The 15,092-nt window shown below is 40.3% G+C and overlaps 1 protein-coding gene across 1 annotated transcript in view; it reads left to right on the forward strand.

Annotated features, from left to right (window-relative positions):
- The first annotated feature begins 233 nt into the window (after positions 1–233).
- The window catches only part of LOC110676020, a 68,512-nt gene continuing 53,653 nt past the window's right edge, over positions 234–15,092 (forward strand). Inside the window, exons 1-3 of the mRNA XM_021842373.1 lie at positions 234–724; positions 7,524–9,133; positions 9,191–9,513. Of these exons, the coding sequence (XP_021698065.1) occupies positions 438–724; positions 7,524–9,133; positions 9,191–9,513 (2,220 nt within the window). The 5' untranslated portion in view covers positions 234–437. The remainder of the gene's footprint in view (positions 725–7,523; positions 9,134–9,190; positions 9,514–15,092) is intronic.

The raw sequence follows: 15,092 nt of genomic DNA on the forward strand, positions 1-15,092 counted from the left end.
CCCTACAAAGTCACTCCATTTTTTAACACCGGTACAAAAACTGGGTGTTAGATTCCCACCAACACGGAAAATAAAAAAAAGGTGATGAAAAATGGGTGTTAGATTCACAGTAGTCAGTGTAACCGGTTCTGAACATCTACGGGGCATCAGCTCAATGTGATGGATTTTACTAGTAAAATCCATCACATTGGCATCAGCTTAGCTGTCATCATCATCATCATTGTGCATTTTCACTTACGTTCCTATTTACTTAATTGCGGAACGCGCTGAAACAGCACCATAAATAGAAAATAATCTGAAACTGTTGGCGATACGTTTCGAATATCAATCGGGGTTTTGTGCATAAATTAAGAATATTAGATGTAAAAAAGTGTGTTTTCTAGTGAAAGTGGCTTGATTGAGTAGTGTTCTGTAGTACCAACGAATCGGATCCGGAAATGAGCGAACAGTTGCTCTGCCGAACCTGCTGCAAGCAGCAGGAACCGGGCCGCTCGATCTACGTGCCGGTCATAGCCTGTGGCCAGAGCGGAGTGGCCATCTCCGAGATGATCTACGAAGTGTCCGACATCCTGGTGACGCTGGATCCGCTCCTGCCGCAGCAAATCTGTCCGGACTGCCTGGTGAAGCTGGTGGCGGCCCACGGTTTCCGGCAGATGGTCATCAGCTCCAATACCAGGCTGCAGCGGGAGCACCTGGTGGGGATGCCCCAGGAAGAGGGGGATGGGTAAGTTTTTCAGGGTTTCAATTGGATTCAGGATTAATGTATTCGCTCCCACCGGAAAAAGGTTACAAACAACCTGTTCTCGCTGAACTTCTTCAAACTACCTAGGCACAGTGTTTTATATTATCCATCTCGTGCGCTTTTTTAATACCGCTCAAACTTTTGATGTTCAAGGAAAAGCTTTAGAATATGTTCTAATGATTTCTCTAGACATTTCTACTGGAATACTTTCAGGGACTCCTCCAGCCATCCCTCAGAAATTTCTAAAGAATTATATCAGAAATTCGACCATAGATATTCCAAGACATGCTAAGAGGAATTTCTTCAAAATTTTCTTCGGGAAATGCTTTGAAAATCCAACACAACGACCTTCAATAAATTTCATAAAGATTTCATTCAAATATCTTCCAGCATTTACTCTAGCAGATCTTCCAAAGAGTCAAATACAAGAAGTTAATACCGTGCACCCCCGCTAATTTGAACGGTACCTCATGCAAACCATCGGGAATCATTTTTAATTTGAACATCTAATCACCCTAAAACCGTGTTTCTGGTTACCTCTTTCACTGTTTTGTTTTGATTCTGCGTACCGATCCACAGCGTTCCATTTCACTTTACTCCGTTCCATGAGCTAGATGACGTTTGAACAATTTTCAATCTGAACGATGTGCAAATTAGCGGGGTACAAATTAGAAAGTGTCCAGATTAAAAGTGGTCAAACCAACGGGGGTACCCGGTATATATTATAATTCTCAATACTTCTAACATTCATAATGTGTAGTTTTTTGAAAATGTTGTTTGATTTCTTCACCTTCAATTGGTGCATCTCCCTCAGTGAACAAACCGTTTGATTCTCCCCCTCATGGTCTTGCTCAACCAGCAAGCGAAAACAGCCAAGCAAACAAAACAAACTGCCATGCGTCTCCATCGTATTGCAGAGAATGTTCATTTCAGCCGTGCACTCTTTCTTGTGCACGAAAATAGCGTGTATGGACACAGCAGGAATGTGCATTTGTATAGTGGTTATCACGCCCAAATGGTATGGGTGCCCTAGTGTAGAAGTAGTTGTGAACCTTAGAGGAAAACAATATGCACTCTGTCTCAAAAAACACCCAGAATCCGGGTGTAAATCTTTCAAATTGGGTAATATTTCTATATGCATTTTGATGAGTCTGAAAAGCGTGTGCAAGTTTCTTTGAGGAAAACAAAAACAAACTGTGTATGACGAGCGTATGCTAGTCTACGTGTGTTCAAATGTCACTAAGGCTGTGAACCGTTTCACCAGTTTGTTTAACTTTTAGTTAAAATTTGACATTTCGTTAGTTATTTTCCCCTCAAATGGTTAAATTGAACATCGCGGTCGACCCATTTGAGCTTAGACAGTCGAGTACTTATTTCAGAACTAAGTTGACAGATGGTTAGTTATTCTCAAATTCACAAGAGCAGAAAATAACTTTCGAACTGTCAAGTTTAACCATGCTCCAGAGCAGGGTTATTTGTAACCGGAGGGGAAATAACTACCGAGCTGTCAAATTTTAACTAAAAGTTAAACGAACTGGTGAAACGGTTCACAGCCTAAGCTCTATTGGCATTTCTAGAGCAACAGTGGCGTTGTATAGGTAAAATCTGGTTCACTCAAATTTGTGCACCCGAGAGAGAAATTGCCCATGACGCTCGCATTGGTTTCGGGTCGTCCATTAATTACGTAAGGGCTTATGGGGGGAGGGGGGGTTTGAGATTTCTTACGCACCATACAATTTATTTTTGATTTTTATACAAAAAATCTTACCATGGGGGGAGGGGGGGTTGAAAAATCCCAAAAAATGTCTTACGTAATTAATGGATCGCCCCTTTGCAAGAATTGAGAAAGCGCGTGCAACTGGCGTCACGACGTCTGCTGTTGGAAGAGAAAGCGTCAACGCGATACATGCTTTGTGTGTATGTATGTTGCATGGAGCTTCCAGGTGTCGCGCGATAGTAGGCGCAATTTTTGGAATTTTGGAATTTTGGATTGGAAGCAAAACTAGATGTTATAAACATATTGGCCAAATTGATTATGTTTTATCTTATTAAATACACAAAATTTATGTGGCTTTGAATTGATTTATAAACTATGTGTGAATATAGTTTTTCTTGCTCAATAGACCGACAACTGATAAATTGCGGTGGGCGTAAAGTGGGTCTCAGCGTTCAACAGTCAGTCATCATTTCACTTAAAAGCTGTGATGTATCAACAAAAGTATACAAAGAGATGTACCAGTGCTGGACATCGTCGAAAAGCTAAGATATCGTGATACGATTGACAAGCTGTAAATAATAAGAATTATTATATAGAATAACAACGTTAGGAATAATGGAGATTCGGAATTTCGCGAAAGCCACGAAATCCACGGAATTTATCCTTCATCGCGAAACATGGAAAATAACGCGTAAATAGTTGAATTCTGAAGGGTAATATGATAATCTCAGAAAAGTTCAGATTTTTGCTCATAAGAATGGTTTATTTATTTGTAAGCCGAGTTTCATATAAAAAAATGTGCTAATCTTTTAGTTTTAAGTTAAACGTCTTTCTTCTTGCTTTAAATTTTGTATTGTTAATATGATATTAAACTTATTATCTCAGTTCGCAAAATACGAAAAATGCTTGAATTTTACGCATATAAAAGTCATTTTTACTGTAAATATACATTTTTATGTCAAATATTATCAAACTATGGGACCGCGTTTAATACGCAAAATTTTTCTTTCATCGCCTTGATATCAGCGAAATTTTGAGAATTTTTCTTGTCCCTAAACATTGTATATTGGAATCATCCAAAATTCTTAAAACTTACAACTAGTGATTGAAACGAAGAAAACAAACAAAAAATACGTCCAATGAGCAACAAATATAATAGCTTCCAGACACTTCAAGATTGCATACAGTATTGGAAATTATATTTTAAGCTGTTAATAATAAGATATTACATTTTAAGCTGAAATACATTTTAAAAAATCAATTGAAAAATTCGTATTCATAATTCAAAATGAACGGTTTGTGCGAGTCAGTGCACAGGTAATCAAATTCCTCACGGAACGCCTCTGAATCCAGGGCAATTACCGTGCACCCCTGCTAATTTGAACGGTACCTCATGCAAACCATCGGGGTTCATTTTTATTTTGAACATCTAGTCACCCTAGAAACGTGTGTCTGGTTACCCTTTTGGATGTTTTGTTTTGATTCTGCGTTTCGTTTCGCTGAGTTCCTTTTCACTTCACTCCGTTCCAATAGCTAAATGACGTTTGAACCATTTTTAATCTGAACGATGTGCAAATTAGCGGGGTACAAATTAAAAAGTGTTCAGATTAAATGTGGTCAAACCAACGGGGGTACCCTGTAATAAACATGTTCGCTTAACTAGCATTTTATAATAGCCACATCAGTTGAATAAGAGTATGTGTTGTATAATGTGACGATCAAACGTTGCATATAACCTTGACATCGCTTCAGTTCCTCATTTGTATGTGTTTTTGAAAGTTGATTGAATAAGAGTTTAAACAACGTTGGTTATGAATACACATTATCAAGATTTTGGTTATCTTACAGCCTCTTGATATTAATAGAAGAAGAGTCGTTACAAACAAATTAGATTTTGTTGTTCCATATGAGACACATAGTTGATTAACAAACTTATACCGGGTACCCCCGTTGGTTTGACCACATTTAATCTGAACACTTTTTAATTTGTACCCCGCTAATTTGCACATCGTTCAGATTAAAAATGGTTCAAACGTCATTCAGGTCATGGAACGGAGTAAAGTGAAATGGAACGCTGTGGAACGGAACGCAGAATCAAAACAAAACAGCAAAAGGGGTAACCAGAAGTATGATTTTCTGTTGTTCGTAGGGTGACTAGAAGTTCAAATTAAAAATGAACCCCGATGATTTGCATGAGGTACCGTTCAAATTAGCGGGGGTGCACGGTATTGACAATGCTCTTGACACTTTAACAAATTCCATTGTTGAAGCCAGGAGCATTGCAATTCCAAAATGTGAAGTAAAATTTGAATCCGTGACTATAGACGATGATGTTAAACTCTTGATCCGCCTTAAAAACGTGAGGAGAAGGCAATTTCAACGCACTCGCGATCCTGCTATGAAAATTATATGGCAGGATTTGCAGAAAGAAATCAAGAAACATTTTGCACAATTAAGAAATAAAAGATAAAATAAAAAAAATAAGTTTTCTCAATTGAACCCTGGCTCTAAGCCCTTTTGGAAATTATCTAAAATTTTGAAAAAACCTCAGAAGCCAATACCGGGTACCCCCGTTGGTTTAACCACATTTAATCTGAACACTTTTTAATTTGTACCCCGCTAATTTGCACGTCGTTCAGATTAAAAATGGTTCAAACGTCATTTAACTCATGGAACGGTGTAAAGTGGATTGGAACTCAGAATCGAACCAAAACAGTGAAAGAGGTGACCAGAAACACGTTTCTAGGGTGACTAGATGTTCAAATTAAAAATGAACCCCGATGGTTTGCATGAGGTATCGTTCAAATTAACGGGGGTGTACGGTACCTATTATTTTATGCTATAAAACGCAATTGAATATTGTTCAAGATGTTAATGATGAAAAATAAATCGCTTACATATTGCATAGGTACTGCCATCCGTGTCAAAAGCAATACATTATTCTGGAAAAAGAGTACCTATGATAACCCTATTTGAACCTTTATACCTCGAATATCCAAGAGCACAATTCTAGAGCCCGGATGAACCCAGAAAAAGCTTTCTCCGTGTCTGAAATTTGACACGGAGAAAGCTCCTTCTGGGTTCATCCGGATTTTGTTACCCATGCATCGTGAAACGTCAACAAATATTTCGCCTTGAACAGACTCGTAATACACGAATTATTCCTGTCAATTTCTGTCAGTCTTAGTGTCATAATTCGAGTAACTTTAAATGCTTCAATATCCTGAGAGCTTTCTTTATATTTGTGCCTAGTTTTCTAGAAAGCTTGATATTCACCATCAGCAGCTTCAATTGTATTCGATAATTGATAATTCGTTAATCTTTGGTAACCATAAGATCTAATGTATCATTCCTGTTTAATCACATTACCCTCGGTTTGTTTTTTAAATGTTCCAAAACATATTTTGAACGGAAACAAGACGCTAATAATGATTTCTCTGTTCCAACGATTTTATGTACGGAGATGAACCATACTTAGTGATGAAAGGATGATAATTAGAATAAGACTCTAAATACGTTCTTTAATCAACGAACTTTATCAAACTTACATACCGTTAACTGTGAAGAAATTCATTGATTCAAACAATTATTGAATTTTTCCTTAGTACCGAAAATACCGGTACTCAATGTTTTCCAGTACCGGTATTTCGGTACCAAAAATGGTCGGTATTACCGGTACTTTCGGTACCGGTACTCCCGGTACCAAAACCCTAGATGGCTCCCTTCTAGAAGGTAGAGCTGGTGCAGGAGTATATTCTCGTGAGCTAAGGCTGAATCAGTTTTACTCACTTGGTAGAAACTGCACCGTTTTTCAGGCGGAAATATTTGCTTTTATGTGTGGAGTGCAATCAGCACTTCAACAGCGCGTAATGGGTAAAGTCATATACTTCTGTTCAGATAGTCAGGCTGCTATAAAAGCTCTCGCTTCGGCCAACTCAAGGTCGAAGCTTGTTATCGCATGTCGAACTCAATTGAGGAACTGAATTCAGTCAACTCGGTAAACCTTGTATGGGTACCTGGCCATTCTTCCATCGCTGGAAATGAATTGGCTGATGAGCTAGCTCGCGATGGAGCATCGCATGACTTCATTGGCCCTGAGCCGGCTATTCCAATTTCAAAGAGCTGGGTGAAGCTTCAAATAAACTCTTGGGCGGCAACTCAGCACAAGCAATATTGGAATAGTTTGGAGTCATGTCGTCAAACAAAATTGTACATTACTGAGCCATCTCCAAGGGTGGCGAAGTATTTAACAAATCTGTCAAAGCAGAATTGCAGTCTCTTGGTCAGAGCGTTGACAGGCTACTGCCGACTCAACTATCACATGGCAAATATTCAGCGTGCTGACTCATTTGTGTGTGATAGTTGTTACTCAGATTATGGAACTTCGTATCACCTGATATGTAACTGTCCAGTTTTTTCGCAAATGCGATTCCAATTACTTGGTAAACACTTATTAAGTGAAACTGAATTCAGAAGCCCGGACCTTCAGGACATTTTGTTATTCTGAACCCGCTGTGGTAATGAGGTATAGGCTCTCTTTACGCTCATGCGTTTTGCAGTGCTCTTTTTAGGGCGCTGTTCGAACCCATTGTGGTATGGAGCTACATGCTCTCATTTCGCTTATGCGATCTTCCCTCTTCAAGGGACCCCACTCCTATTTCCTCCCATCTTTCCCTTCCCTTTCCTCTCCCAACGGGTAGATGATGAAATAGGCTCAAATATGGCGATGGCACAAATCTCCCAACTGGTGGGGAACGTGCCTTTGGAGCCGGCCTTCTGATACCTGATACCTGATACTGCTACCCGTGTCAAAAGCAATACATTATTCTGGAAAAAGAGTACCTATGGTAACCCTATTTGAACCTTTATACCTCGAATATCCAAGAGCACAATTCTAGAGAACCAAACAACGATTTAAGATGAATCGATTGGTCAACACTAGCGAGTGACCAATCGATCAAATTTTCATCTTGGACGGCTGGTTGGTTCTCTAGATTTGTGCTCTTGAAGATTTGAGGCGTGGTGTCGAGCCATCTGCATCTCAAACTTTGGTATCATTTCCAGGACCGAAGATTGCGAAATGGTGGTGATAAAGGAGGAAGCTTTCGACCCGGACCTGCAAACGGAGGAATCGAATCTCTATAGTCTACCGGAAGAGGAAGAAGAAGTAGATGATGATGAAGAAGAAGTAGATGATGATGAAGAAGAAGAATGGACGAAAGAGTTAGTGACAGAGAAGGTCAAGAAGCAGAAGGCTAAAGCTGGCAAGACCAGAAAGGCCAAGAAGCAGCAGCCTAAGAAAAAGAGATCGACATTCACCGATATCGTCCTGAAGGAATGTGTGGAACGGAGAGGAGATCGGTATTACTGCGTGATCGACAGAAGCAGCGGGTGCCAACGGTCTTCAAGTTTGGACATAGATATAGGGAACTTCGTGAAGCACTGCCGTTCATCGCATTCCATCGTGGCGATGACCAAGGGACTGTTCCGACACCCAGACCGTGATAAGGAGAAAACTTCGGTTTCTCCTCGCCAGAATAAGGTTAAGAAGCGAACCTTCAGGTGCATCGCCAAGGAATGCATGATGCAAATCGGGGAACGTTACTACTGCATAATCGATAGGAATAGTAAGTGTAACTATTCGCTGTTGAACGTCGATCTGGGGAACTTCATACGTCATTGTCGAGAGATGCATACAACGGCCGCAGTTGCCAAAGGCTTGTTCAAGGCTAAATCCAAAGAGGAAGAAAAGCTGCTGATTGAGAAGATAGAAATGAAGAAGCTCAAAACTCCGGAAACCCTTCGGGTCCATGCGAAGGGCGGCGTCGAGATTTGCGGCAAGGCTTTCATCAAGAACATCCTCAAAATGGTTGTCCAGCACAGGCTCCCGTTGGACTGCTTCAAGTGGGACGCGTTCCGCAGTATTTTAGACGTCCTGGCCAAACCTTGGGACATTGATATAAATGCTCGCTCAATTACCAGAGCCATTAGTCTCATGGCGGAAAGGATTGCCACTGGCTTACGTCTGGAGCTGCAACACAAGCTGGTATCGATTCTGATTGAATCTACGGCGAGACATGGTCAGCATTACCTAGTGCTGAGTGCCCAATTCGAGCAGGACCGTCTCATTCAGACGCGATTCCTTGGCGCCATTCAAGTTCATTCTCATGAAACCATTGAACAACTCCATTCCAGTATATTTGAAATTCTAGAAAGGTACGCCCTGGAGCACGGTCAAATCTACGGAATAGTTGTCGAGAATGGAACCGACATGTTCCTCCTGAGGGGCAAGCTACCCAAAGCTTTCGAAAAGACAGTGAATCTCGAAATCGGCGCCGATTCCGACGGAACTGATCTAGCCCGCCTAGAAGAACTTTTAGAATCCCTTACAACCCTTCTTCGGAACCAGTTCACCGTCCTAAGAGGACCGCTCCGACACCTCCATCTTGCTCTGAATGCTATCCTACCGGAAACAGACCCCAGCATCAGTCGGATCCTTAAATTTGCCCATGCTCTGCATGACTCTCGCCTCCGTCAGCTTTTCGCTGCCAATGGTGCCTCGTATCCAGGCACGAACACCGCCTACAGGTGGCCAGCCAAGTACCACATGATTCGAACCATCTCCAGACAAAAGCAGTTCATCACGCAGCTGGTGCAGGACCATCCTGAGCTAGGTATGACATCCCTTACCGTTCCAATTCCATGAACTTAATCCTTTCCTTCCTTCCTAGATTTCGGCGAATCTGACTGGCAGTACGTCACCGATTTCCTCGAGGCCTTCCAACCGCTCTACACCCTGGCCAAACGCATGACCCAATCCCGCAATTACGTCTTCTCCGAGTTCTACATGCAGTGGTTGGTGACGATTAAAGAGTTACGCCGAAGCGTGCGCTTTGGCAACAATCCACTTTTGAAAGTGCTGACCGAATCGTGCGCGCGACAGGTTGCCGATCTGCGACAACAGGTGGCACTCACGGCTGGATTGCTGCTGGATCCGCGCTTCAACTATATCGAATCGGTGGTGTTCAGCGGGGAGCAGCGGGACGAGTTGAAGGTAAGTGAGAACATACTTTAGGTTCTACTATCGATGTGTAATCGCAGAAACATAATATGGATCTCGTCGGAACGGAACTGATGATGGAATCTTGATAAGTGATGCCCTACATGTTCTTTGAATCTAGATGGTGGACACTGATTTTGAGTTGAGCAAACAAATGCTAAAAAACCTGACTTAATCCACCGATGGTGAGACTGAACCCTTCTTACATTTCCATACAGGTATGAGATAATTATTATTCATCATTCATTTGGAACCTTGTACCAGTACAGTGGGGTTTCGCTCGTTGGGGTTCCGCTAAATGGAATGACTCGATGGTTGGATGTTCGCTGGTTGGAAAATATTCCAACTAAAAGCACTCAAATGTCAACAGAAAATGTCAAACTGACTTTGACGTCTGAGAATCGTCGCTTTGAAGTCTCCATATATAGAATAAATGCGTATGTAATGTGCGTTTTGTGGCGATTTGCTGTCCAGATGCGTTCGTGTGGAGCATTTTCACCAGCTGTCAGTCTTTCCTACTAACGAGTCGGATTCGCTAGATGGAAGGCAGTCGTGTTCCAACCAGCGAATCCCCGGTGTATAACTAAACTTTAGGATGTTGTGACTATGTTCTATCTGCCCTAATAGTTTAATGGTTTGCGAAAAAGTCCAGGAAACTGAACGTCAAAAGGCGGATATCGAACTTTATTAGTTTTCATACGCTTATTATCATAGTTTAAGAGGGTCTATAAACTCATGTTGCCATCCTGTAAAATAATATCGAAAAATGAAAAATTGATGTCCTAAAATGATTTTGCCAGCGATTTTTTTAAGATTTATGTGCAGGTTTAAATTAAAAAACCTGACTTAATCCACCGATGGTGAGACTGAACCCTTCTTACATTTCCATACAGGTATGAGATAATTATTATTCATCATTCATTTGGAACCTTGTACCAGTACAGTGGGGTTTCGCTCGTTGGGGTTCCGCTAAATGGAATGACTCGATGGTTGGATGTTCGCTGGTTGGAAAATATTCCAACTAAAAGCACTCAAATGTCAACAGAAAATGTCAAACTGACTTTGACGTCTGAGAATCGTCGCTTTGAAGTCTCCATATATAGAATATATGCGTATGTAATGTGCGTTTTGTGGCGATTTGCTGTCCAGATGCGTTCGTGTGGAGCATTTTCACCAGCTGTCAGTCTTTCCTACTAACGAGTCGGATTCGCTAGATGGAAGGCAGTCGTGTTCCAACCAGCGAATCCCCGGTGTATAACTAAACTTTAGGATGTTGTGACTATGTTCTATCTGCCCTAATAGTTTAATGGTTTGCGAAAAAGTCCAGGAAACTGAACGTCAAAAGGCGGATATCGAACTTTATTAGTTTTCATACGCTTATTATCATAGTTTAAGAGGGTCTATAAACTCATGTTGCCATCCTGTAAAATAATATCGAAAAATGAAAAATTGATGTCCTAAAATGATTTTGCCAGCGATTTTTTTAAGATTTATGTGCAGGTTTAAATTAAAAAAAGGGGAATTTTAGAGATTTTTGAAAATAATGATTTTTATCTCTGTAATTTATAATTCGATTGCTATATGATTGTGAATGATATCCGAGCTTTCAATCGACGAAAAAAGAGCTTAAATTGGATTTAAAATAGCTGAAAAATTGATCAAAATGTAAAAAATATGAATATTTCAGAGAATTTTTTTTTCCAGTACTTTAAAAAATTCTTCCAATGATATCTCTGAAACTAGTAATCCGATTTCAATGAAAATTTGAAGGCTTATGATTGAATGTCAGAGCTTTCATTAGCCGATAAAAGAACTTAAATCGGTTCAAAAATGGCTGAGATATCGATCAAAATGCAGACAGTTGAAAATATAAGAATATGCTTTTTCTAGTACTTCACGATACTGTTTGAATCATAACTCTGTAATGAAATGTCCGATCGCAATGAAATTCAATAGCGTTCTATGGGAATGTTGTAGCTTTCTTTTAGAGCTAAAAGTGTTTAAATCGGTTGACAAACGGCTGAGATAATTGAGTGACATTTTTTGTAACACACGCACACACATACACACACACATACACACACACACATACACACACACATACACACACACATACACACACACGGACATGTGCTCAGTTCGTCGAGCTCTATCGATTGGTATATGAGACTTGGCCCTCCGGGCCTCGGATCAAAAGTCGGTTTTTCAAGCGATCTTTATACCCTTCTTATGGTTGTAAGAAGGGTAAAAAGGGGAATTTTAGAGATTTTTGAAAATAATGATTTTTATCTCTGTAATTTATAATTCGATTGCTATATGATTGTGAATGATATCCGAGCTTTCAATCGACGAAAAAAGAGCTTAAATTGGATTTAAAATAGCTGAAAAATTGATCAAAATGTAAAAAATATGAATATTTCAGAGAATTTTTTTTTTCCAGTACTTTAAAAAATTCTTCCAATGATATCTCTGAAACTAGTAATCCGATTTCAATGAAAATTTGAAGGCTTATGATTGAATGTCAGAGCTTTCATTAGCCGATAAAAGAACTTAAATCGGTTCAAAAATGGCTGAGATATCGATCAAAATGCAGACAGTTGAAAATATAAGAATATGCTTTTTCTAGTACTTCACGATACTGTTTGAATCATAACTCTGTAACGAAATGTCCGATCGCAATGAAATTCAATAGCGTTCTATGGGAATGTTGTAGCTTTCTTTTAGAGCTAAAAGTGTTTAAATCGGTTGACAAACGGCTGAGATAATTGAGTGACATTTTTTGTAACACACGCACACACATACACACACACATACACACACACATACACACACACATACACACACATACACACACACATACACACACACATACACACACACATACACATACACATACACACACGGACATGTGCTCAGTTCGTCGAGCTCTATCGATTGGTATATGAGACTTGGCCCTCCGGGCCTCGGATCAAAAGTCGGTTTTTCAAGCGATCTTTATACCCTTCTTATGGTTGTAAGAAGGGTAAAAAACACTCCCGATCAGCTTCAACATCACCACCTCTATATCTACCTGCAACTATGTACCAACTTCGTTTGGGATTGATGGTCAAGCCTATCATCGCTGCGCTTTTCTTACGGTGCTAATAACATTTGCTAGTGATCCTTTTGTGTGTATGAGTGAGATCTAGTGATGACATATGCGTTGGTAACAATGAAAACACTCATGTTTTTCAAAAAGTTTGGAATGGAGCTCTGCACAAAAATCATCCTCTCTCTTTTACTCTGCCAAGAAACCAGTAAACAACAAGGCCAGTAAACTTCAAAATCCTATACAAAATCAAAACAGTGCAGAGCCCCATGGGGCACTTCACTGTTTTGATTTTGCTAGCGATTTTGACGTTTACTGGCCTTGTTGTTTACTAATTTCGTGGAAGAGTGAAAGAGAGGGAGTTATTTTTGTGCAGAGACCCATACACGGAGAAAACGGAAAACCCATATTTGAGTATTTTTTAACTTACTTTTGAGTTATTTTTCTCTCCCCATTTTATTCGCTCCTTCTATTGTTGTCAGAGAGCGAAGAGCAAAACAACCCAAAAACCGAACCTTGGTGCGTTACCTCAAATTTGAGTAAGCGGCACAGTACTGGAAGTTGAGTTATTTGATCTGCCGGTTGAGTGAAAAGAACTTAGCCAGTATGTATTTTTTCGCACGGCTGCAAATGAAAACAACTTCTACCCCGTCAACCCAAAATTAGGTTAACGCACGAACCCCCGGAATTGAGTGGAATGAACTCACTTTTGAGTACTTCATTTTCTCCGTGTAGGTTATTCTATGGGAGTAGGAATTGCTGTTTGCTTTTGAGATGCAAATGTTGAGCAAACGTCCTCCAAATGCGGTAACACAAACTAATAAAAGGACTCCTAGCAACGATTACATAAATCACCGCCGCCCTAGCAAGAAAAATCTATCTTTGACATCGCATTTCTTGTGAAAAATCTTACCGCGTTTGGTGTTCCCGCATTTGATATTTGCATTTCAAATGCACACAGCAATATCATTTTTCTGTGGGAGTATTGTAATCGTCTCTATACCTATATTTTACTGCTTCGCATCGAAAAATGGGTTAACCAACGTGCAAATGCAAAGTTAGATTTTTGACCAATTTCGCAACGTAGCGACTTGCTTCGCTATAGTGCGCAATCGAGTTGCGACGTGTCAAAATTCGAACTACGCACGTTGGTTAACTATTTTTTAGCGCGAATTTGTTTGGAATTTGGAACAGATGAGTCTTGTAGTGTCCGGAGCAGGGATGCGAAAAGTACTGTAGCAAACATTTATCAACTCTACATTTACATGTTTCTACACGATCAACAGGGCAGCAGGGACGCTAGTCCAGGGGCTTAACGAACCTCCCAAGTTCCGATTATGGCATAGTGGTCGCGATACAAACGGCGAGGCATGTAACTACGAGCAGGAATGCTTCGAGCACATTGGGACCAACTCCAGTACGGCCCCAATTATGTATACCAGGGCATAGAGCCAGGGTTCAATTGAGAAATCTTATTTTGATTTTTTTTTTGTTTCTTAATTGTGCAAAACGTCTCTTGATTTCTTTCTGCAAATCCTGCCATATAATTTTCATAGCAGGATCGCGAGTGCGTTGAAATTGCTTTCTCCTCACGTTTTTAAGGCGGATCAAGAGTTTAACATCATCGTCTATAGTCACGGATTCAAATTTTACTTCACATTTTGGAATTGCAATGCTCCTGGCTTCAACAATGGAATTTGTTAAAGTGTCAAGAGCATTGTCAATAGAGCGCTGCATATGACGAGCCTAACCTCACTTATTTGACAGCTGCTGGTCCTGTTGTTTACGTTTCGGACTTAGTCGTTTTTTCCATCATTTTTCAATCTTCGCATTTCTATCACCAGCATGCTGATGGTGACGATTTTCCACGGTAGGAAGATAGAATAATACGATCCGTGGGTATCTGCAGTGGATTTGACCTCTCCTCGCAGCAAACTTTCACGAAATTAAGAATGATTCGAAAAAAATACGAAGTCCAAACTGTAAACAACAGGACCAGTACCTGTCAAAATTGATGCGTGACGTCACAGTGCAGTTGAGTATATCTATCAAGTTTTGTTTGTAAAAAATGTTAACATCAAGATTAGAGTCAATATATGTTTCATATATCAAGCGTGTGCTAGAATAAGGGCGTAAGTCCCATGATCGATTTTTTTTCATCGATCCTCTTTTCTGTAAATATTGTCGCACCGCCACCAAACCGGATCGCGCCAGTGAGACTCGCGACGTGCCTCAACTCGCCGCATTTTAAAATCAGTTTTTTATCCATTCACATATTAGCTGCAACGCACGGGACCCGAGAAAACAATAATGGATCATTAAAATAACCAAAACGGCCGCTATGGAAAGCATAGATAGCGCCACCGTAGCCTTATGTGTTTGACAGAACAGCAATGCTGTCACAATGTTAAATCCCATATCCTTTCTTTTGATGCGGTGAGCACTGACAAAAACTACCTTCAATGATCCATTTCCATTGTTTTTG

Source organism: Aedes aegypti, chromosome 1 (genome assembly GCF_002204515.2).
Source record: "Aedes aegypti strain LVP_AGWG chromosome 1, AaegL5.0 Primary Assembly, whole genome shotgun sequence".
NCBI classification, from domain to species: Eukaryota; Metazoa; Arthropoda; class Insecta; order Diptera; family Culicidae; genus Aedes; species Aedes aegypti.